General features: G+C 47.5%; 1 protein-coding gene across 11 annotated transcripts in view; it reads left to right on the forward strand.

The window, feature by feature from the left end:
• Positions 1 to 23,855, forward strand: part of CAMTA1 (calmodulin binding transcription activator 1) — a 223,384-nt gene that overhangs the window by 122,637 nt on the left and 76,892 nt on the right. For all 11 annotated transcript variants that reach the window (XM_027702182.1, XM_027702187.1, XM_027702179.1 and 8 more), the window contains one exon: positions 1,736 to 1,807. In XM_027702182.1, coding sequence (XP_027557983.1) covers positions 1,736 to 1,807 — 72 coding nt within the window. The remainder of the gene's footprint in view (positions 1 to 1,735; positions 1,808 to 23,855) is intronic.

Below are 23,855 nucleotides of genomic sequence, written 5' to 3' on the forward strand. Positions count from 1 at the left end.
GTGCCCATGGGGACAGTCCCTGCCATCTCTCTGAGGTCAGGAGCTTGCTCAGTGTGTGGGTCTCCTTCATCCCAGCTGCCCAAGTTAGAACATCCAGCCTCTACACATCAATCCAGAGTCAGATTCTCATGTCCTGTGACCATGGGGGAAAAAAAAAATAATTTAAGAAATCCCTTCTGTATTCTGAGTGCTTTGTGAACTCTGTGAATCGTTAGGATTTTTTAAGGGTTTGCTGAAGTGTTGACAACCATTTTCTTGGAGGTGGGAGGCTTTTGTGTGATTCATTATTGACAGCTCCAGAATCACCCACGAGGCAGCTCTGGAGAGGCAGGGCAGTGCTCCTGCCTGCTGTGCACCACCAGCTGCACCGAGCCCAGCATTGGCACTTGTTGGGTTTTATTTTAATCAGAGGAAGTTTCAATCCACAGCAAGTCAGGGTGGGAAGCAAGTTGGGGGATGCTGGGATATATTGATATATATTGCACGAGGTGCTGTGCATGTCCTGTATGGGCTGTGAAGGCAACTCCAGCTGCTCCAGACCGGCTTTCCCACCCTCACTGGGAAGCAGGTTGGACTGGGAGATGCTGCACCTCCCAAGCTGCTTTCCTAAGGGGGGAGACCAGCTCTGAGTCAGCAGAACCAAATGTTACAGACCTTTCCATGCAGCCCCCAGCGCTGTGAGCCAGGAGTCACTGTCAGGGATTATCCACACAAAAGGCAGCGGCTGTTCCCCATCTGAGGGGAGGGATTTAAATGTTAAGCTTTCCTTTGGATTATTCTCTGCAGGGCTTTTTTCCCCCCCGCTCTGTTTTTCCTCCCTGCATTTCTGTGTGTGTGGAATGTACCCTTGAAACATTTGAAAGTATTACTAATCTTTGTCATTTCAGTTTTAAAAATAACTCAGTGATAGCAGCCAGCAGTCCTTAAATCCTGTTTAATTCAGGCCAACCCTGCAAGTGGTGATCCTGGGGAGGGGAATCTGCCATAGCCTTCTGTGTGCTCGCCAAGTGCACACATCCAGAGGCACTGCACCCCTCTGCACTCAGGCATCTTTGAAATTAAAACCAATTTTGTATGTTTGGGTTATGCTGGGCTTGGTTTCCAACTGAAAAGTTTTAACATACTGGAAATTTAATTTTTTTCCTGAAGAAAGAATTCCTTGGCCTTGCTGACTTTAGTTAATCAGAGAAGCAGACCTTATTAAAAAAAAAAAAAACAAAATCAAACAAAATGAGCAGAAAAGAAACAAACTGTATTTTGGCATTTTGCTGTCTAAAATATCTGACAGCAATTTTTTCAGTTTGCAAACACAACATTTTCAGTTGAAATACCCAGGAGATAAACCGTGGAAAAAGAGATGTAGGTGTTGTGTTTGTCAAAGAATAAAAACAGGTTGGAGCAAAGATTGGAGTGCAGCCCCAGAGCAGCCCTGTTGGTGTTGGGGGCCGAGTGCTGCTGGAGCCTCCCTTGCCTCTGGCCCCTCCAGGGTGACCTTTGCTTGGGCAAAGGCAGCAGGGGGGAGGCTGTCAAGGGAGGGGTTCTGTGACCTGTAGCAATGCTTAAAAACACAGGTTGGGGTGCCACAGTCCTGTGTTGTGTGTTACCAGCCCCCACCAGCAGCAGAAGGATGTCTTTGGTGGCGGGTTCCTCACTGCCACCCCCTCCCCAGCTCAGCCTCTCAGGCAATGGTTCCTTCACTAACCTGACTCTACTTTCTCTCTTTTTGTGTCCCCAGTGCCTGTATGGCTGCTACGTCCATTCCTCCATCATCCCCACGTTTCACAGAAGGTGCTACTGGCTTCTGCAGGTAGGATGGTGACAGTTCCTCTCTCCCGGGTCACCCAGGCGAGCCCGTGCAGGGGTTTGGCTGCTGCCGGGGGGTCACATCCCACCTTCCACTGCTTGGGAGATTTTGTTTGTCTGAAGGGGAAATGGGTGTTCTCAGTTGTATGTCTCTGTTCAGAGAGATGATATATTTTCTCTAGAAATAGAGAGCTGATACCAGGTCAGGCATTCCCTAAACGTGGATTCTGCTCAGGTGAGACTTCCTGGAGGTTTTTGGTTGTGTTGTTTGATTCTGAACTGAGGCAGGAGCTGGGAAGTGCTGTACTGGCATGCCATGGCATAGGAGAGAGATCAGCCCTGGGGCTGTGTTTGAATTTGGGGAGAACCATGGGACCAGCCTTGCAGTGGATCTGCTCTCCTCCAGTGAGGAGTTTTGTCCCTGGGGAGACAATCAATGATTTTTCTTCTGGCTGTTGTGGGAACAGCGAAGTCCCAGGAGGAGTCAAGCTGAGTTTTCCTCTTATTTACACAGTGTTTGGGCAGCTTCCCTGGGGCTGGGGGGGGTTGTGCTCAGAGTCACGTGTGGGAGTTTGCCCAGGTGGTGTTTGCTGACCCTGTCTTTGAGGAGCTGTTTGTATTCTTGGCTGGTTACCATGGTGTACAAAGTGGAAGCAATTTGTCTTCTTTTGTTAGAAAACAGCACTTGATGCATATTGTAATAATACTGGTTTAAAGCTTAAACTCTCATGGTCCTGAAAACTAACAGGTCTGAGGAGTGACATCTATTTCTAGAAGCAAATGGAAAATAATCCCTTTTCCCTCCTGTTTTTGTAATTGTACTTTCATAGTGAAAAAGAAGACACTGCTGTTGTCACTGGGGCAGGACAAGACACCTCATGACCTGCAGAGGACTGTGCCTGCACCATGAATATAATCAAAGGGAACATGCACCAAATGTCACTGTCCTCTGTGCTGTCTATGTGCTCTCAGCTCCATTTGCACCCACAACATATAAATGCCACATGCAAGGAAAGAGGCTTGGCTTGGCTGCAGTGGTGGGAGCAGCACTGCCCCTCACAGAGTAGAGCTGTGGCTCCTCTGAAAACACAGTGTGACCACATTGATCTTGCTCTCTTATGTGCTGGCCAGGCTGTGCTTGTACCCCCTGAGAGGTCGTAGGTCCCCTCTCTTACCTTCAGTTGTGAGCTTTGTATTCCTTCTTTTGTTGTGTGCTCCCCAGCAGTGTTGCTGGCCCTGGCTGCTGTGGCTGGGAGCCAACATGTGAACCAGCATCTCTCTGGTGGGTTGCACTGAAGCAGTGTAAGATCTCTGAGCTGTACCCTGGGGTCTGACCCCTTCACGTTCACAGGGTGTGTGTTGATGTTTAGTTGTCTTCTTTGCTCTGGTAATCACTTTGGATCAAGAGGAGTGGATGGGAGGTACATTTCTTAGAAGCCTATTTATAAAATGCAGTGCCGGATGTCTCACTGTGGCAGTGGTAGACTGGTATTCCTCTACAAGGACACATCGTGCCTTCTCTGTGGGAGGAAGAGGGGTCTGTGATTCATGACAGCATCTCCCAGGCATAAAGGGGCATCCTTCAGTCATGTGCTCAAGGTTATTCAGCCAGGAAAAAGGAGCTGGCCCAGAATAGATGATGCTTTTCTGTTGTCTGCACAGTGTTTGTGTTCAGCTCCGTGGTGAATTCAGGGGGAATGAGACCAGAGAGGGAGAAGGTGTTTTGTTTATCTGCTTCAGAGGCTTCCACTTCAACACCCCCCAGTAAATGAGTTTGATATTCCAAAACAGGTACAGCCAGGGCAATGTTTAACATTAACCTCCAGCAACATGTTTGGCTTTTTAATTCACAGAGGCACTTGGGTGCCTTGCCCCTTTTTTAGAGAGACATTCAGCACCTTCCTGGGACACGTAGTGCTCTGCCTGTGAGCCTCTGGTCAGTGGGGAGTAAATACAATTAGTCTGCAATGCTGCCTGTGTTTTATGGGATGATCTTCCTCCAAATCCTATTGTCAGGTTAGATATCGATTAAAAATCCCCATGCAATTGTTCTTGATCTTTTCTGCCTGAGATTTTCAGTGTAAAGGCCAGGACTCAAACCAACCACAGGGACTCACAGTCTCCCTCATGCATTTACACTGCACCATAGCCATTAATTATATGGTGGTGTCTGATTTCTTACTTTAAGCAACTTTGTGTTGTCATTTATGATTGACATGACGTGCCTGCTCCCTGCAGATTGGTCAGAGGGATAAGAAATGAGAACCAGTCAGCTGGAGCTGCACAATGTGTTTTTCTGTGTCTCCTAAGATTTCTCCTGCTGTCAGCAGAGACCAGGAGGATGGGGCTGGGGCGGGCAGTGGGATGGCAGGTCTGCTGCATGGGGCACTGCAGCTGAGGCCTCCTACTTCTCTCTGTTCTGAAAGGGTTAAACATTTGGAGACATTTCCCATTTTCTTGATAATGGATTTTAAGTGCTGCCTTACCCCAAAGACCTTTAATATTTGTAATAGGTGTAATTGCAGAGCCAGTGTTTGAGTGTTTCTGCAGGAGATGACCCAGCCTGGGTGCTGGGAGCCTCTCACATGGATGGTCTCTTGGACACTTGCTCTTGGAGCTGAGTGAAGGAAGCATGTCCAAGGTGGTGGTTTCCTAGATTTGCCTCTCGTACTTTTCTTTTGATTTTCTGATCTCTAGAAATGTAAGATTGTGTTTTGAGTGACAGGCAGAGGAGAAGACAGGGCTGAGGACTCGGGTGGTCTCTTCACAGTGTTCTGTGGAGGACTCCCCAGTAGTACTTTGTTTTTTATTGTTTGGCATTACCTGTCCACATCCAAGAAGGTGCAGAACCCTGGCTGTCCTCAGTTCACTGAGCTTGGAGCAGTGCTGCTGACACCTTTTTCAGGGTGCAGGTGATGGCAGGTCCCATCTTCTGCAGAGGCTTCAGTGCAGCCACAGCCCTGGGTGGGTTGGCTTGTCACCAGCAGGACCTGTGCTGTGCCTGTTAGACCTTCAACTTAGCACCAGATTTTGTGTCAATGGAGAAAGAAGAAAAACTTGTGTTTGTACTTGTACTGACTAATGGAGGGAAAATGTGGATTCTCAGACACGGACGGTTTTCAAACGCTGGCACAACTGAGTAGCAAAATGCAGCATTCCCTTCTGTATGTTGAAAAGTGGTGCCCCAAGAATGTAAAATTAATCTGGATGCCAGGCTCTGGGAGGGCTGCTGCTTGCCAAGGTTACAGAGGCGGACTCTGCCTTCACCCATCTACAGAGATGCGTCCCTTGCTCACTCCCACGCCTGTGCCGTGCAGCTGGAGATGCCGAGCTTGTTGGACATCATGTTCCATCCTGCCTTTAGCAGGTGCTGATATCTTCTTTAGCACTGGTATTCAGGTGCTGCAGGGATGGGAAGGAATATATTTTTAAAAAGTGTTACCCTTTTTCTTAATTAAGAACTGTGCTGTAGGATCATGCTGAAAACTTACTGTGAATTTAGACATCTTGGCCAATCGGACAAATTAAGAGTAACAAGCCTTGGAGAGCAGTATGTCAGCAGAGAGCTGTTTCATGTGGTGTGTGCATTAACTGCTTCCTGAACAGTTCAGAGTTGGTGCAGAAGAGTGTCAGTGGCACTGTTCTGGCAGGTGAGCCAGGGAAAGTAGAGCGGGACACAGACTGAGCTGGGTGGGCACAGGGAGACATGAGAGCCCCTGGAGCCCTGTTGTAAATCCAGTGTTCGCAGTAATTGCTGAAATGTGATAATCTGGTTCTCTGGGAGCCAAGGGGAAACTCCATTTCATGTTTATTGCTTGCACATTCACAGGATGCTTGCAGCAGCCATGGCAATCGTGGGATGCTTTCCTGCAGGATAGGAAATGGCAAGGAAAGGTCAGGGACATCAACAGTCATGCTTGGGGTAATGTCCAGGCAGGATGTTTGTCCTGGAAGGAGCAAATGGGAGATGCTGAGGGGGACATTGGTGTTGGACAATATTCAGGTAGTGGTCTTTAATTACTTTTCCTCCAGTTCTGCGTGCACCAGCTGTGCCTTGGAGAGTATCTGTAAGCACCAACTGAATATCAAAGGTTTTCACAGTATTTTCTCTTTAAACTGTTTTTTCCTGGATTCTTCCTTCTGATACACTTGAATATTCAGCAGTTTGTTACTATGAATGTCTGCACTGATGCCTGATGCTCCCTGAGTGTTCCCTTCCTAAAACGCATTTTGTCTGAAATGGGCAGAAAGTATCGAGGCCTGAAACTCAGTTAAAACATTTTACATGACACCTGTCACTGTCCTGCAGAAATTTGGTGTTCATTCTATATTTTTTGCCTTGAATTTTCAGTTATGTCCTAAACAAGAGGAAACCCTTCCCATTTCTCTTTGATGGCACCCCATCAGAGCAGCGTTTCCCTCTCCGATTGTGCTGCGCTGCATCAGCAGCATCTCCCTCCTCCCTGGCTGGAGCAGCCACAGACAGCTCGAGGGTTTGGGACTTTTTCAACATAAATTGGAAGCATTACAATCTCATAAAAATTCTCAATACTTTTGCTTAGTAGTGGGTTTTTATATTTCATTTGGGTGAAATAGAAGTGACTGGGCAATAAAGCACTGAGGATGCTGCACTGCACGTGGGCACTTAGGTGGGTCCTGTCTGTTGGGAGGGTGGGGTGTGAGCGAGGCCTCAGCACAATGAGCCTCTGTGTGTTTGCTGACGGGATTATAAACTTATAAACTGTTGCTGCTACCCCAGCATGTTTTCCCAAAGTGGGTTTTAACCTGTACGATGAAATTAAGTGTGCACAGAATTCTAGCAGAGCGTGGCCTGGGGTGCCCAACCATTGCCAGCATGTCTGTGTCTCAAGCATGCCCGGGATCCAGGTGGCTGTTCACCCTCTGCTGATGTTACAGTGAAGGGGAGGCAAAGAGGATTACAAATGAACTGGTGTGTCAAAGGCTGGAAACATTTTAGCAGGAGTGCTTTATCTTTTATAATGTTTTATAAATTATTTATTAACATTCTTGCTGCATTTTCCTGAGAAATTGGGTAGAAGAGCAGAATGTATAGCCGGCAGATTATATTCCAGAAGGAAGACGCCTGTGATTAAAAAACAATTTCCAACCCTTTCAAATACATAACTTTATTTTAGACGAGCAGGCTGCTATTTTTGTATCACTCTCCACCATTTTAAAGAAAATCCCATATTTGTTCTCTAGATATATGAGGAGACTGACGTTAATGCAAGCAAACTAAAAAGCAGTCAGAGTGCTTTAGTTGTTGCTTAAATAATCTGTTGTCATTTATAGAAGAGATGCGTTTCCCAAACTGCTGGGGAACGTGCCTGGGTTGCTGATTGAGAGGAGTTCTGACAGGGGTGACAGGGAAAAGGGTGACGGGGAAAAGGCCAAAACGTGGCTGACTCCCACAGAAAGGGAGAGCAGGTTTTGTGCTTTTGGCTCTTGGTGGAAATGGTGCCCTGTTTTCCCCGGACACCTGACCTGGGGGAGGGAAACCAGCAGCTTTGTCCCCTCTCGGTGGCCGCAGCCCTGCCGGGTGCCAGGGCACGGCCCAGAGCAGCCACACAGCAGCTCCTGGTGCCTCGTCCGGCAGCTCAGGGCGAGTATGGCATCGGGCCTGCATGAACAGGAGCACCTGCCTTACCCAAAATGGGTTTTTCCCCTCTGACTACAAAGGGAACTGGCAGCAGGGTTGGGTCGGGGCACCCGGGGATCCTGCGAGAAGCCTCCCGTTGCTGGGAAACATCAACAGCTCAGCAGGGCCACACAGAAGTGGCACAACTGGAAACAGGACTACTTGTGCTCCAGCACCCACCCTGCTGTTCTCCCGGGAGGCCCCAGAAAGCAGGACTGTCATCCCTCCATTCTCCTGCGGTTCAGTCTGGTGGTGCTGTCACCGAGACATTCTCACGGCAGGGATCGCAGCCATGCAGCAGCACAACTCAGCTGGAAATTAAATCAAACCACAGGCTCCAAGACACTTATTAATATGCTCTGTATACTGAGGATTAGGCTTTTGGTGACACTTAAATTGAATTCTAATGCTATTTTGAAATATATAATACGCTGAATTTACTTCACCTCAGGTTTGAGTTAATGGTTTATTAAATTATGCACCTTGCAGTAGTGAAGCTGTTTCCTGGTGTAGGACACCGAGCCTTGCAGGAACAATGCAGAGATTCTGCTGAGCTCATCCACATCCTCCCTGGTCAATTATTAGGTCTGCAGGTGTCAGTGAATGTATTATACTGCTGGCTGGAGTTTCACCCTCACCGAAGAGGTATAATTGGGGCTTGAGTTGGGAATTCTGTAGTGAAGCAAATTACAGTTTGAGTTTAGAGATCTGGAGTTTGTTCTGGCGTGGGCAGCAGAGGACTTGAAGCAGATGCTGCCAAGACTGAAGTCTCTATTTCTAATGCAGGATATTTTTTTCCTCTAATACGCAGTGTTTTGGCCTGCAGTGAGTTACCCTCTGTATTTTATCTGTTAAGGCACACTTTTTAAGTGTTTTGGATAAATCACTTCCCAGGTGCCTGCGGGTTTGAATGCTCTTCTTGCTGTCCTCTGCCTTTGTGAGCATCTTGCTTATTACCCCAGTTGCTTTTATTCTCAGGATAATCTTTTATTTCTGAAGGAGTCTCCCTGTACTCCCTTCCTATCGACTGGCTGCCTCAGCTGTCACTGACGACTGTGCTGCCCCTGGTTAATGAAGCTGTGACGCCTCTTCTGTCTCACCCTGTCTCACTGGTATGAAGACTCTCCATCCCTGTCACCTCCTGCAGCTGCCACCTGCATCCTGCCACCTGGGCCCCTCCTGGGATGCATCACTGCATCCCTCCTGCTGGTGCACACCCATGGTGGTGTCTTGGGTCAGACCCGGGATGGGAAAGGGCTGTCACACACGAATGGTATGGTGCACTACCCTTAGTGAAGGGCAGTAAAGGTTATTAAAACCAGCCCTAAGGTCATGGTCTGCACTATAAAATGCTGTGCCTGCTCTGAGGCCATGGGAATGGTGTGTAGGGACCACAGCAATAGTCCTCTGTGAGATTATGCAATGGTTTCCTTTAGTGTATTAGTGAAGGGGCAAAAGCCAGTAAAGAACGACCGACCTAAGTGGCTTTTGCTCCTGAACAGGCGTCATACCTCAGGGGATCATTTTCTACGTCAAGGCAAAAGTGCACAATTTGTCTTATCATCCATTTGTTTCCGTTAAATGTCAGCTTTGCCTCCCCTCCCGGCGCAGCCGCAAGCCGGGTGTCAGACGGCGGCTGCCGCTCGCTCTGCTTGTTGGCCCTGGGCAGCAAAGAAAGCATGACAGAGTAAAACAGAGGTTGAGGTTTTTGACAGAGTAAAACAGAGGTTGAGGTTTTTATCAGTTTAATCACTGTAAAATGGGATGGTCTCTTCCCAGGAAAGGAGATTTCCCGATAATGTAACCAGGACAAAATAAGTCTGTTGTATTCAATGTGTCCTCACGTTGTCCCCATTGTCATATGGCAAAATGGAACGACTGTTTCAGTTGTCCCAGAGCTCCCTAGTGCTGCAGGGACTGAGCTCCAATTCCCAGCCTGCCACTCGGGTTCCGGGGGAGGAGGATGTGGAGAGGGCTTGATTAAAAAGTGCTTCTGCTTTTTCTCTTGAAGGATGTTTGCAGTGAAAACTGTATGTGAAATTTATACTCCTCTCATATGATTCTGACTGGTTTTAGTGCACAAATTCTCAGAAGAAAATGTATTCAATAAAAATTTGATGTGGAACTATAGCTCAGCAGAATCTTTTTTCAGAAATCCAGCTCTGGGATATTTATTTTGTATCTAGTTTCAGTTTTTGTGCCTATTCCTTCTGCAGATGCCCTCGTTAGCCTGCTAACAGCTCATGAAGAGCTCAGCCCCTCTCATGCCCCATACCGGCATCCCAGCACTGCCCAGGGCATTCCTGCAGTGCCTTTGGGGAAGGTTTAGGGGAAGGCACAGGTGTGTGGAGTGCTGCTTAGGGCTGCTGCAGTTGGCTTTTTCCACAAGCAAATCCTGCCTTTTGTTGGTGAGGAGAGCAGAGGGCCCAGCAGTCACTCGGGTTGGGGGGCTGAACATGCAGTAGGTAAAACGTTGCTGGGCTGATGGGCAGCGATGTGGCCAACAAGAATGTGGTGTGCTTGGTTTATGACAAGTCTATTGGAAATAGTTTTAGCAGGAAAAGTGCGATAAATCTGGATTTATTCTCATGTGATGCTCAGCATACAGAGGGAGATGCTTCAGGGGAAGTAGGAAAGAAATCTGGGATGGCCACGATGAAAATTGCAGTGTAGAAGATTGCAGCTGTGAGCCTCTAAAGCGAGCGAGTCAGTGACATGATCCCAGTCTCTGGGATGAGTTAGCACCAGGGTGAAGGGGAGAAGAGATGGAATTCTTTCCAGGCTTCGGAACAAGTGACAGTGATGAGTAAAATCCTCACTGGCCCCTTGATTTCCAGCCCTTGTTCCAAAAGGTTCCTGTTTGTTTTCCAAAATTGCAAGTGAGTGGCAGTTCGTGAGACAGGCATTTGATTTGTCCTGCTGCCTCCTCCTGCCCTGTGCCAGGAGCGGCATCTTCGGGCAGTGGTGCCCGAGGAGGCACAGAGTCACTCTGCAAACAGAGATCCCAGGGATGAATCCTGTGTTCAGTGTTTCAGGGTCACCCGAAAGATCTCCAGCAGGTTTCTGGTCCGGGAGTACTGCGGGAACAGATCCCGAGCAGCCAGAGCTGTGCCCTCTGAATCACCTCCCCCTCAGTGCATTTGAATGCAGAGCTGGAGCCTCCAGACAACTGAGAGCATTTTCCTAAGGTTTAGTGATAAACTCCTGTCTCCTGTGAGTGAGCAATCTGCTGCTTCGCCACTTTTTTCAATTTAGACGGGAGTACACTGAAGCCCTCTTGCAAAAATATTTATTGTGTCAAGCAAAACTGCAGGGTTTGGGTTGTGCTTCTCTAGTAATTTTTTTTCTTTACTTCCAGTGTTCTCATATCAAATTTTCACTGGAAAAGTACTGCCCAGAGGCATGGGAAATGGCATATGGCTTTATGAAATATACTCCCGTGCTGGGATACACCATGTTTTTATTTTGTGACAGTCCAGGATTCAGTGTGTGGCCTAAATATTGTGGCATCCTATTTGATTTTTGAATTGTTGGATGGAGTAGACACTATAGCTCATGGACAACACGACCATTTTTCCCTGTGGTTTACCCTTTTTCTAGATTACTGTCTGTAAGTTTCAAAGTGGAATAGGATTCCTCCCTAGTTTATAAATTAGGGCCATATTACAGCAGCATCCAGTAATGCTGCTATATTTCAGATGGTGTCAGGGTTTCTATTATAAACCTTATTTTTCAGAAGTTTATAGCTTAGCCATAAAAATTTGCTGTATACTGGGGCTCAGGATGTAACAGCTGCATCTCTGCCATGCAGAGAGTGTGTTTGCATGTAGTTCCTGCAAGCAGAATAAACCACATTTCCTGTGTACGTTTATACATAGAGCTCTGTATAATTGTATTAAAAATCAGTGTAAGTTTATCGTAAGTTTTTATTTTCAAAGTTAATTGCTTGAAAGCCAGGAAATGCCCCCTTTGACAGGAGCTCTGGAATGTTGCCAGAGGGGTGCTGGCTCCCAGTGCCCTGGAAGGCTCCAGTCTGTCGGGGCGATGTCAGGTTTTCTTGAACCAGAAAAATGAGACAGGACAGAGCCTTTTTCGGGGCAGGAGCTAAGTGAGGGATCCGTGATGGCTTCTGTGAACCTGGAGTGATCATCTGGGAGCACTGCTAATCTTAAGGGCTGTTCTTACTCACCGAGGGATATCTGGCCCACACAGTAACAATTGGCCATAAATATCTCTGCTCTACCAAAAGAAGCCCTGAAAATGGATTTGCATACAGGCTGTACCTCAGATAATATCTGCAAGCTTGCGCAGCTGTGAACGTGTATCATCGCTGGGTTTTCTTGTGTTGACATATGAGTAAGATACCAACAGCCTCCTTTTAATAGCCCTGCATAATGCTCACACCTGCTGCAGTATAATTTGCTGCATTTCAGCAAATAAGCTGGCTGAAGGGAATGAGGAATATCATCCCACAGTGCCGTGAGCTTCCATCAGAGGAGACGAACTGGGTCTGTGTGTGGCCCGGCGCTGTGTGCAGCATCTCACAGCTTCTGTCCTTCTGCTTTGGCTCCAGCAGCCACCAGCAGAGGAGCACTTCAGGTTTCCAAATACCCTAATAACAAAGGACACGGATTTGATGTGAATGTCAAAAAACAAAAATAAAAACCCCACACAATCTCCAAGTTGGCGTGAAGCTCACGGCAGCTAGATGTGTCTTCTGTGACATTTTGGCTCTTGCTGGCTTTCCATCTGCAGGAGTTTAATGGCAGTGTCAGACAGGCCTATGTTCAAGCTCATGTTTTTCTGTGTGATAAGGCACTCTGACCTCAGTGCCATTGGCCTGTGTTAATTCTCACTCCGAAATTGTGCCTGGTCAGAGTGGCTGGGTCGGATCTCTCGGGCACTGTGGTGGAGAGCACAGCACTGGCTGGTTCTGCTGTAAAAGTCGCATTGAATTCCAGCTGGGAGCACATTTTTACCATCATCTCCCCAGATGCTCTGCAGGGTTTCCCATATGAATTCAAACCTGAACAACAGCACACTGTTGGCTGTGTAAGATGCCATAACAGGGCATGTGGCATTGCATGGCAATAGGGGTGTTGCCCCACAGGTGACCCCTAATCCAACTCCCTTCAACGTGCACGGAGTTCAGCTGTGTTCATGAACACACCTGCACAGTCTCGTTAATTAATATCATGTTTTACATCCCATTTTAATAAAGCCTTTTCATTACTGAGCTTGTTCCCATGGTAGGATAAATTGAAATTCTTTGCAAGAGCATTATAATTAAGCTGTAGCGCAGTGGGGAGGGATGTGTGTATGGGTACAAATTGAAAGAGGAGAAATTTAGGTTAGATAATAGGAAGGCATTCTTTACTGTGAGGGTGGTGAGACACTGGAACTGGTTGTCCAGGGAGACAGTGGATATCCCAACCCTGTCAGTGTTCAGGGCCAGGTTGGAGAGGGATTGGAGGAACCTGATCTAGTGGGAGGTGTCCCTGCCCATGGCAGGGGCCGTTGGGAATGGATGATCTTTGAGGTCCCTTCCAACCACTTAACATTCTATGATTCTGTGACTCTGTGTGTTTTGCTTGGTCAGTGTCTGTCTCAGGGTCTCGGCAGCAGGAGATCCCAGCAGGCTCAGGCACTGCTCCTCTGCCTTGGGCCTCAGTGTTTCTGCCCCAGAGGTACCTCTTCAGGCTTGGGTCATATTTCACAGGCTGGAGAGACAGAAAAAAAACCTCTCCAAGGCAGTCCAAATTAGTTCCCCAGTTTTTGGCTCACTGGACCACTGCAGCTCTCAGACGTGCCTGTGGCAGCTGGGACAGTGACAGGGAACAGGTTTCATTGCTGAGTTTGGTTCTGCAGGTGATTTATTTACCATAAGCTGGAGTTGGGGGCCATTCCAAGGTGACACCACGGTGGGGATGAAGGGGTGAGGGGTCTGCCATAGGGAACCAGTTTGGGGTGTTTCTTCAGTTACCAAAATAACCAAAAGTGGCAATACAGTAGGTGAAATACTTTGTTATTTTAGGTTTGTTGTGGCTTGCTCCTGTAGTTTAAAGGAGCATACACAGCAGTTCATAGTGGGGAGAGTCGCTTTGGAAATGGGTTCACCATGGGATTAGAGAGTCCCTGTCCAAGAAAGGCAACTCAGCAAGAGGAGGTAATGGAGTTGTGTCAGAATTACTTGTGAATTTGGGAACAGATTTTTATTTTCTCTTTGACAAAAACTAGGGTTTGTAAAAAGAGACAAAGCCTGCCCGGGAGGAGCGGTTGTGTTCCTGCCACCAGCCTCGGGGATGCTGATTTACGAGATGTGCAGCAAGGAGATGGAGATGCTTCATTAGCAAGCAGCAGTGCATGCGAGCCGGAGAGGATCCTAATGGAGTAAATTAGGAGGGAAACATCTGTTGCTTTCTATTTTGGTTTTAGTGCTCAATCTGGTGCTAATCCTGGCCCTCTGTGACCTTTTTATATGTCCCCTCATTCTAAATATGAGACATGTTTTGTTTATTAGCTGTGGATGTGTGTTGCACCCTTGGAACTGAACTGCCTCAGAGTTCATATCTACCCTCCAGGAGAAATTTGTTTCCTTCTTGTTTTCTTTCCTTCCCAGCACCTTGCAGGCAAAATGTTAGAGGTGGAAGCAAAGGAAAAGCATTAGAAGCCTGAGCCAGGCAGAGAAAAATGTATGTGTATATATGCATGCATATATAAGGGGCAGAGTTCTGCCTTCTTCCCCCTTTTGTATACTGATTTTGTCATTAAAAAATGACAGCTTATAACACAAATTTAAAGTCTTGGTTTGTACAAAATTCATGGCACGTTTGGGAAAAAGTATTTCTCATGGCATCATGTGTAAATATCCAGGTTTGGTGCAAAGAGAGAGGTGGCATGCAGAAATTCTCTTCCTAAATCCTACTTTCTCCACTGGCCAACATGGCAGCAGCAGGCACAGATCCACTCTGCTGCTCCATGAATTCAGCTGGAGCAACTGCTGACAGGCTCTCCCAGCAGTGAGGAGTTCCCCTGTTTGCAGGGAGGGGGGCTGGAGCCAGTGGGACCCTCACCCCATCTGGCCTGGGGAGCGTTGGTACCGCAGGTCTGAGCTGCTCAGCACCAAGTTGCATTTGCAGAGTTTTGTTCAAGGCTTAAAACACTTGCTCAGATTAATGACCAAAAATGTCAAATGTGTCCACAGCTAATTATTCATTAGATGTGTAATTAGTGTGAGATGATCATGACATTTTACTGTTATTAATTTTTATACTCTAATAGGAATTAAATCAGTCTGTGCTCACAGAACAACAGTTGGAACTGGCACCAGAGATGCCTGGTGAGGGGCTGGAAGATGCTCCCACAGCGCTGCCCAGCTCTCTGAGGGAGTGTTGGTGCAGCTGGGTTTCCTGTGACCAGTTTTTAACTTCCTGTTGTATCTCTGCTCTAAATGGAGGTCTGTGGGATGCAGGAAGCCAGGCTGAGCCTACAAAATACCAACCCTAGTCATCTTCATCAAAGTAATGATGAACTCAAAAAAGCAAAGCCAAACGTATCGAGTTCTGTTCTTTAGAGACTGACGGGTTTCTGGCTTTGTTGTCTTTTACTACCCCAAGAACAGATGCAGGTTGACAAGTGGCATCAGCCAAGGGACTCAGCTTTATAAGGTTGTGTTGAAGCAGGCTTGGAAGTAGCCAGCTGAAATCTGATTTGTAGCCAAGTAGGATAAATTGGAACTGATAGTTACTCAATTAATGGCATGGGCAGCAAGGTGAGGTCTCCTCTCAAAATAGCAGAATAAGGTTTCTTGTGAGGGAGGTTTGGGAAAACAGGGCACAGCACCAGGTTTTCAACCAAATCCAGCCATTAATCATCAAAGTAGCGGGAGGGAGATGTGATTATTATAGAGAGGCTCAGCAAAAGAGTTTAAGTGAGCACTTCCCAGAAGGGTGATGGAATCCAAGCCTGAGCCAGTGGACATGTCCCAGAGCCTGCCTGGAGCTGAGGATTCTCAGGGCAGTGTGATATGAACCAGTACCTCAGTCCTGCAGGAAACAGCAGCAGGAGCAGAGGTGGGCTGTCCTCTGCTCCTGGGCTGCTCCAGGCACCCTTGACATCCTGGGCACAGAAACTCAACCTCTTCTGTCACTCACCTGCTAAAGCAGAGCTCCTTTCCCTTCTGAAAATGTTGCCTTTCCCTGCTGAGGAGTTCAGTAAGAATGGGCAACTTGGGTGTCTTTTTAGTGCCTTTTGTGCATGCAGAGATGCAGAGCAGGGAGTTGGTTCATGCATTCACCAGACTTCCTGCAAACTCCCGTGGTGCAGTGGCTCAGATCTTTGGATAACTGCACAGTGATGAAGTTGCCACAGTTGTCTCCACCACAAGCAGACCAAGAAATATAGAAAGGCTTTTTTTCTTGAGTCAAAAGAAAAATTTCTTCCAATGCAAATGGCCTCTGCAATAATATCAGCATTGCCTCAGGCTTGCACAAGCTGAATGGAAGAGAAGCTGAGTTCATAGTTTTCAGCAGAATGGTTTTAAGCTTTATCAGTTCAGTGTATAAGCAGGAAAGGAAGACTCAATTTATCTGGAATAATGAAATCCTTTGGTTGCATTTAAGGACAGGCCAAACAAATAATTTAACGGGGAAGTTCATGTCAGTTGGAAGCTGACTGGATCCATGTGAACCATGGGCATCATAGTGGAGCTATGGGACCTGTACTGGGCTTTGAGCAGCCTGAAGCAGCAGCAGGACACAAGAGCTTGTGTGAGGACACAGTCAATCCCCTCAGCCCAGGCTCTGCAGTCAGCAGACCACAGGACTTCTCTTTCATTAAAAGTGAAGTTACGGGAGTGAGATTTCATTCAGCGACACTAATTTGGGCCTGCAGAATTATTAACAATTTGATATTGTGGCTTCCTCATTATGAACTTCTCTGATAAAGAGGAATTAATTTTTCTGTGCTGTTAGAAGTTGTCAGAGGAGATCCCTCCCTTCCTGTGTAACTGCATCAGAAATTCCTCTTGTACGTGGGTTGACCCCTTCCCTCTGGAGAGCACATTAATTGAAGCTGCACTCCCATTAAACTGGTGCTGTGGGAGAGGAGTGTAAAAACCATGCAGGATAACAGTGGAGGAACTTGTAGGAGTATTAAGCAAGGCAGAGGGTGCTTTCGGACGGGACTATGAAGAGGAGACTGTTTAGTCTAGAGAAGAGAAGACTGAGAGGGGATCTCATTAATGCAGATAAATATCTCAAAGGTGGGTGTCAGAGCACAGTGCCAGGCTCTTTTTGGTGGTGTCCAACCACAGGATGAGGAACAATGACCATAAACTAAAACACAAAGTTCCACCACAGCATAAGGAAGAACATATTTCCATGGAGGCTGGCAGAGTGTTGGCACAGGCTGCCCAGGGAGGTCATGGAACCTCCCTCTCTGGAGACATTCCAAACCCGTCTGGACGTGTTCCTGTGTAACCTGCTGTAGGTGACCCTGCCTTGGCAAGGGGGTTGGACTGCATGATCTCCTTCCAACCCCAACTATTCAGTGATTCTGTGATTTACAAGCTAGACAGGACTGTGTTCTCAGCAGTGCTTCATCCTATCAGTCTAAAGCAGTGGGATATTGGTGGGGGGTTCACTCTGCTGTGGTTGTGCTTGCACAAACGCTCAGGAGAGCTCCAGGTGTTCTCTAATATTGCATTGGTGGCCTCATGGTTTCTTGCTGACAAAATTGCCACAGTTCTTAATATCAGCCTGTCTGCATTCATCAGCTGCAAAGGTTTTCCATCCTGTTGGGCTCTGGAATAGTATTAGACAGCAAGTGGAGAAAGTGTAGGAAGCCAGTATGATAATTTTTTAATCTAACCCCCCCAGTACCAGGGAGTCACTGGTGATGGCTGGAAGTTGTGATGCAAATGCTGGCTGTGATTTTAGTGAAACATGTGGAAACGTGGTTTTCAATATTCTGCTTGTGTCCAGCTGCAGTGCTGAAAAACCCCCACACAGCCCACACAGCCCTCCTGTCCAGGTCCTGCAGGGACCCTGGGGTGCCTCAGGAACACGGAGCAGTCCTTGGAAGGGGGATGCTCAAGTCATACAGGATGCTCAGGTCCCATTGAGCATCCTGTATGGATTCAGATGCCCTGCTCTGCCACCCCTCAGGAGTTACTGTCTGCAAGAGCATCTGTTGCTCCTTGTAGAGCCTGTCCTGTCGCTCACCGAGGGGATGCAGTGCAGCACCATCCATGTTCAGGTGTGATATTCCTGGCCAGGATGGGTCTGTCCTGATGCACTGTAGAGCCATGGGATGGGAACCTCCTGCTGGGGAAGGATCAGGCATTTGACTTGGAACCACGCTCTTCTTTGGCATAAACATCAACCCCACCTGCAAAGACTGTCGGATGGACCCTGTGGCCTCCAGCAGCTGCTGCTGGATCTTTCTGCTCCTTGCTAGTGGGAAGCTTATCAGTTCCAGCAGCATCCCTCTGAGGCTGCTTTGGAGCCCAGTAGTATTCAATATTTTATCAATCATCTGAAAGAAATTATAAAATCATTACCTGCAAGTTTCATCACCACTTTGATTTGTGAAGTTTTGCAGGGTAATAAATATTGATGAACATTGGTCACAGAAATTAATCCGAACATGGTGATTAGAGATGCGTAGAGCTGTCAGCACGTGTTTGAGGTGAAAAGCAAGCTTTTGCATGAAAAGAAGGTGAGAGCAAGCTTGCAGGGTAGCAGTAACCAGCAGTGTCTCTGGAAATGGCTCCCACTCCATGAATGTCCAAATCTGGGCTTGCTGGGAAACTGTGATGAGCAGTGCCAGCGTGCACCCAGCCACAGTCCTTTTGCTTTAACAGTGAGAAATGGCAGAGCTTTTAGAGGAGAGATTCTAGTAAGAGGACAAAGCAGCTCAGAGAGGCGACCAAGCAGTGATTTGGTCACACCCTATTGAACTGCACGTGCATTGAGGCAGTCGTAGCAGATGAAAGCTCAACAAGGGACACAGACCTCACAGGGCCCAAGTCAGCAAAACGAAAACTTGCACTTGTGTTTACTGTTTGAATGGTGAATGCAGTTCCTCAGGGAGTGAGCTGTTATGGGACTGCCCTCAGAAATGTGGTGGGTTTGGGGAGAGGTGCATCCTGCTCAGGTGGGGTCCCTGGGGAGGACTGGGACGCACCATCTGTGTGGCTGTGCCACAAAGCAACAGCTCAGTGTGAGCAGTGCCATTCCCCAGGCTTAAAAGCTAGAAAAACAGGAAAGAGGAAAGTTTGCAGGATGAGCGTTGAGCTCTGCAGATCTTGGAACCTGCAGGTCTGTGGGGTCTCTGCCCAAGGTTCCTGCCTGGTAGCAAAGGGCCTTTGCAAAGGAAGGAAGGCTGCTGGAGTTGCACAGTGGGCAGGACACTGGCACTGGGGCTGGAGTGGAGCAGGGAGAGAGGGGGATGCAGGGCTGGGGGAATATTTATGTGTGAAAGGCTGTCAGGGCTGGAAAGATGAAAATCTGTTGTGCTCTCCCAGGGCTCCTAACTTTCTCCGGTCAGGCAGCTGGCAGGATTTCTCTAAATATTTGAGATGGTAAAGGGCTTAAACTGGATTAATCCTGGACATGAGCAATTATAATTGTAAGTGCACCATTATCTGAGCACTCTTCTGATGCTATTTTGGCACTGATGTGTGACACAGTGACAGGGAGGGTGTGGGGGTCAAGTGCAAGGTAAGGAGAGCCCTTCCTTGGGACCTTGCTTTGCTTTGCAGCAGACCTGACCTCCCAGCAGATGTCCCCTGTGAGGCATCCCCTTCTCCTCATCCCAGAGCTGCAGGAAGGGCTCCCAGATACTTCAGGCTTCAATAACTGCGTTATGTAGCAACTGTTTTTATTAAATGGCTAAATACCCATTAAGAACACGGATAAACCCCGTGCATAGGAGTTTCAGTTGGAGCTTTCTGGACTAAGAAGTCTTGGATTGCTTTTTTTGGAACAAAGCTCAGTGTTCTGGTTTTTTTCTGATGGATCTCAGAAGGCAGACGTGGCTGCACAGACAAACCCATGCAGACAGTTCTGGGGAAGAGCGTGGCAGGTTGAACTGTGAATCACCAGTGGGAGGAAAGTGTGAGGCCCAGCATGGGGTCCCCCTCTCTCAAGGGGGGACACACTGGTGAGGAAGCCAGAGCCTGCTGGGCAGCCACAGAGGGCTCTGTCAGGGGCAGGAGCAGGGGCTGGGGCTGGGGCTGCCAGCATGGGAAGGGCAACCCGTGCCCGTCAGCCCCAGGTGGGGGTTGAGGGGCTGAGCAAGGCATGTGCTGGAGCAACAGATGCCCCAGGAGCACCATTGCCTTTATGGTTTCATATCTGAAGGGGACAAGGTGTTAAAAGAATCTGATGTTTTTAAATGCATTTGTATTTCCTTGTTGAGTTTAACTGGTCGTAGTGATTGTCAGTGTATTATTAACTGGGAAATCAGTCTGTTGGGCACAAAGCAAGATCCTCGATCCTGGCAGTGAAGGGTGCACTGGGGGGAAACACACCACACAAAATCATTCCCTCCTCTAGAGCCAGGAGGTCATGAATTTACCTCCTGCCTGGCTTCCAAAGAGATCCCCATGTTCCTGTCACTCGGAAGAGAACAGATCAGAGGATGTTCAGCAGGAGCTTGGGAGACTGGTGATATATGACCCTCTTTAATGAAGTGTTTGCATATTGTGGTGTGGGAAGCAGGTAGGCAATAATCACACCCCCAATCAGCAGCCTCAGCATCTCTGTAGCCCGTGGGAAAACAGCTGCCTTCCATTTCCAGCAGTACAAACCATGCATCTTCCATGTTCCACCTCAAAAAGCAAGGAAAAAGATGACATGGGTGAACATCAGGCATGTTAGGAAAGACCATGATGTCCTGTCTGCTTGTCTGGAAAGCTGAGCAAAATCATCTGATAAAATTTTTGCTATGACTTCTGTTGGGGAAATGAGGTCAGGGTTTAGCTTTGTGATGAAATAGCTTTCAGGACCACGTGAGGCTTAATTGCAGATCTTTAATTAGCCATCCAGCAGGGCTTATCCCTCTGCAAAGGGTGTCACCAGCGTGGGCAGCACAGCAGGAGAGCAGCACCACGGGGCTGCTGGTATTTAGGTTAAAGCTCAGCACATCTGCAAGACAGAGTTTCCTTCACAGGAAAGGTTGATGGGAACAAAGACAAGACAACTTCAGCATGTCCCTCGAATATCTGCTGATCTCTGGTGCCTCGCTGGGTGTTTGAAAATGGTTTGAATTGAGGTGTCGATAAAAGGAAAGCTTCATAAAACAATGCCAACAAAAATAAATTAAATCCTTTTATCTGATTCCTCGCTTGGTCCCCTGAGGTTCATGAGACATGGGGTGGGGGGACCACAAGGTCATCTGCAGAGTAAGCTGGAAAGGCTTTTTTCCTAGCTGCATGAGCAGCTAACTGGAGCATGCCAGAGAGTGTTTACGGCAGGATTTTGGCTTCGCAATGGATTAAAAGATTTTAAAATCCATCTGCAGAATATCTTGAACTTTAGCGTTGTTGTGTGCTCAAAATATTGTTAGTCCTTTAATGTTTGATGTGCTGGAAGCCTGGAGGGGAATCAAAGGGTTTTGAAATGGCAGGAGAAGGGGAGGGTCTTGGCTTTACGGGTCCCTCTCTGGATGGGTGACTCGGGACCCCCTGCCTGGAGAGACTCTGCTGCCAGCTCAGAACCCCCTGTCTGTGTCTGAGCCCTGTCCCACCCCTCCAGGCAGGTGCTGAAGAAAGCTCTGCTGATACAGGGAATGGCATCACAGTGATGAATTGTCAGGGAAATTTGTCTTCCCTTAGTCACCAGTTCCGCCGTTTGTTTGTTTTTCTTAAAGCAAATGACAAGTGTGACTTTTCTTTGAAGTGCAGCCAGTAGGACCTGGAGGGCATTGACCCTTCTGGCAGAACATCCCTGAGCTTTCCCACGTCTCTCAGGTGCAGCAAACAGGAAGAAACCTCTGAGTGTGTTGTGATGGCAGATTATTGCCCTGCCATCTTCATTTAAGTCTCATGGCTACAAAAAAAGGTTCAGAAGCACCTCAGAGCTGGTGACAGCCCTGGCAATTGCAGGCAGCTGTTGCTGTGGCTGGTGGCTGTTCCAGCCAGGTTTGTCGCTATTTTTGGGTATTTTTTTATAGGAAGAAATCCAGTTAATGGCAGAATCTGAGTCTTACCAGTCCAAGAGGGTTTTTTCTCCCTGGGCTTTTCCCATTTTGTGAGGCTTCACTGCATCATGGCACAAGTTTTCAGCAAGACAGCAAGAAGAAAACCTGGGATGTGGGAGCACCTGTAACCTCAGGTGGAACAGCAGCAGTTAGTATTGCTTCATGCTGTACAACCAGGACAGAAAATGCAGAGAGGACCCTCTTTCCAGACTAGGAATAGCACAGTTAACTGTTTCATTATAAAAAGTGAGATCAGAAAAGGCAACTGTAACTGAAATTTGCTCTGTAGGAAGGGATTGGTGCTCGAAGGAGGAATCCACGGTCAGCACAGGGGGTTTGCCAACCTCCTGCAAGTTGCACTCCATTGACTCTGTTGCTGAACTTTATTTCTAAGTTATTCTGTAGAAACATATCTCTTAACGTTCAAGTGTTTGCTCTGCTCTGACAAGGAATATGTGTCTTTAAAATTACAGGCAACATTATGGTAAATTTCATTATTATGATGTGCACAGGGAAATTATACTGATATAAACATTTATGTTAGAATGTAATTGTTGAAATTTCATCAAGTCATTCCAGTTTAGTGCCCAACCTGTAACATGAAACATTTCTCTGGTCACAGCTCTTTCTTCCAGCCTGTAACATGAAACACTTCTCTGGTCACAGTTCTTTCTTGCTTACGGGACCAATAAATGAATTTGCATTTGGAAGTTAGATAAACCCTTTGAATGTATTATAGATGCAAACAAATGAGGATTGGGGCTCTAGACAATACCTAATGAAGCTGACTCGACAGAGGCTGTTCCTGCTGAAGGGTGCCACAGCTCGGGGCAAGAAGGTTGGTGCCTGTTTCATCCCGTAATTATCCCATGGCTGATGCTCCCTTTGTATGTTCCTTGGCTGAGCATAAAGCTGGGGGCACCATGATAAGGAATTAATTACCGGGGATCCACTGGCTGAATTAAAGAAAACTCACGCTCAGCTGATGGTTTGTGACTGTATCTGTGCTTTGATCTCCTTGTAGACTCAGGGTGTTAACTCTCCCAATTATTTTCTCTGATAAATATTGCTAATCAGAAGGTCTTTTAGGAGAGATTTGTCCCTTTTCATGAGATGGTTGCATTTTTCAGCTGCAGGCCCGAACTGGTGCTAAAAAGCCTTAGTTAAGCCCTACTCTGTAAAGCTGAATCATAAATGAGGGGCAGAGCACTGAGACAAACACCAACAGAGAGGCTGCAGCAGGACATGGTGGGAAGCACCTTTAACCTGCCGGGGAACTGAGCATTTCTCTTCCTGACAAGAGAAAACCTGAGGGCCAGAGGTTACTGTCCTCTTAGGCCATTGAGGAAAGTGTTCCCAGCTTAGGACTTACTTCAGGAAAGAGATGAGATGCTTTGCCCTGTAGTGTGGGGTGAAGCTGCTGTAGGTGCTTCAGCACACCCCAGTACAGCTCAGCATCAGTCTGGAATGAAGGGGATGCTTGGATTGGCATTCTGGAGTCCCTCAATACCAATCTTTGCCCTATTACAGTGACTTTTCATTTACATTTTTTGCCAAAAGGCAACTGTGAAAAAGCCCTTGGACTAAACTCTCTCTGTAGGGGGTAAAGCAGCCTCCAGTAGATTTTAATGGGTTCTTGTCAAATTACTGAAAAAATAAATCCAAGTGCTCTTGGAGACTGAATGTTTCTTGTTAAACTCTCCAAAAAAGAATAGGATTGATTTGGAAATGTCACTTGTGATTTAAAAGCTGGAAGGTGAGAACGTCAGGATGTAATTAGCAGCAGCTGATTTTCCTTCTAGTTACTCCTTGAGATCTGTGTGAAAATGTGATGCCCCCCAGTGACTGTTCCCACGTGCAGCACTGACCCTGTCCCTGCCGAGGGACTGAGACTGCAGCCAGGAGAGAAGGGCTGTGCTGTTCCAGTATTAGGAGGTATGAGTGTGAAATAGCACTGTCACATCCACCCCAAAGGCACGGGGACAGCAGTCTGCCAAGGGAGGGAGCAAAGTGTCTTTGCTGGGCTTCCCTGCCCGATGACAATGAGCCAACGTGTGATGGTCCCTTTGCTCAGCAGCTCCTGGAACAGGAGATGGGGCTTTGCTCTCTGCTGTGTTGCTGCATCCTCCCTCTCGGTTTTGCCTCCTCAGCTGTGCTTTGAACATTGACCTTCTGCCTTCCTGTGTTT

Source organism: Neopelma chrysocephalum, unplaced genomic scaffold (assembly GCF_003984885.1).
Source record: "Neopelma chrysocephalum unplaced genomic scaffold, ASM398488v2 Primary Assembly neopelma1_180, whole genome shotgun sequence".
Lineage (NCBI taxonomy): Eukaryota > Metazoa > Chordata > Aves > Passeriformes > Pipridae > Neopelma > Neopelma chrysocephalum.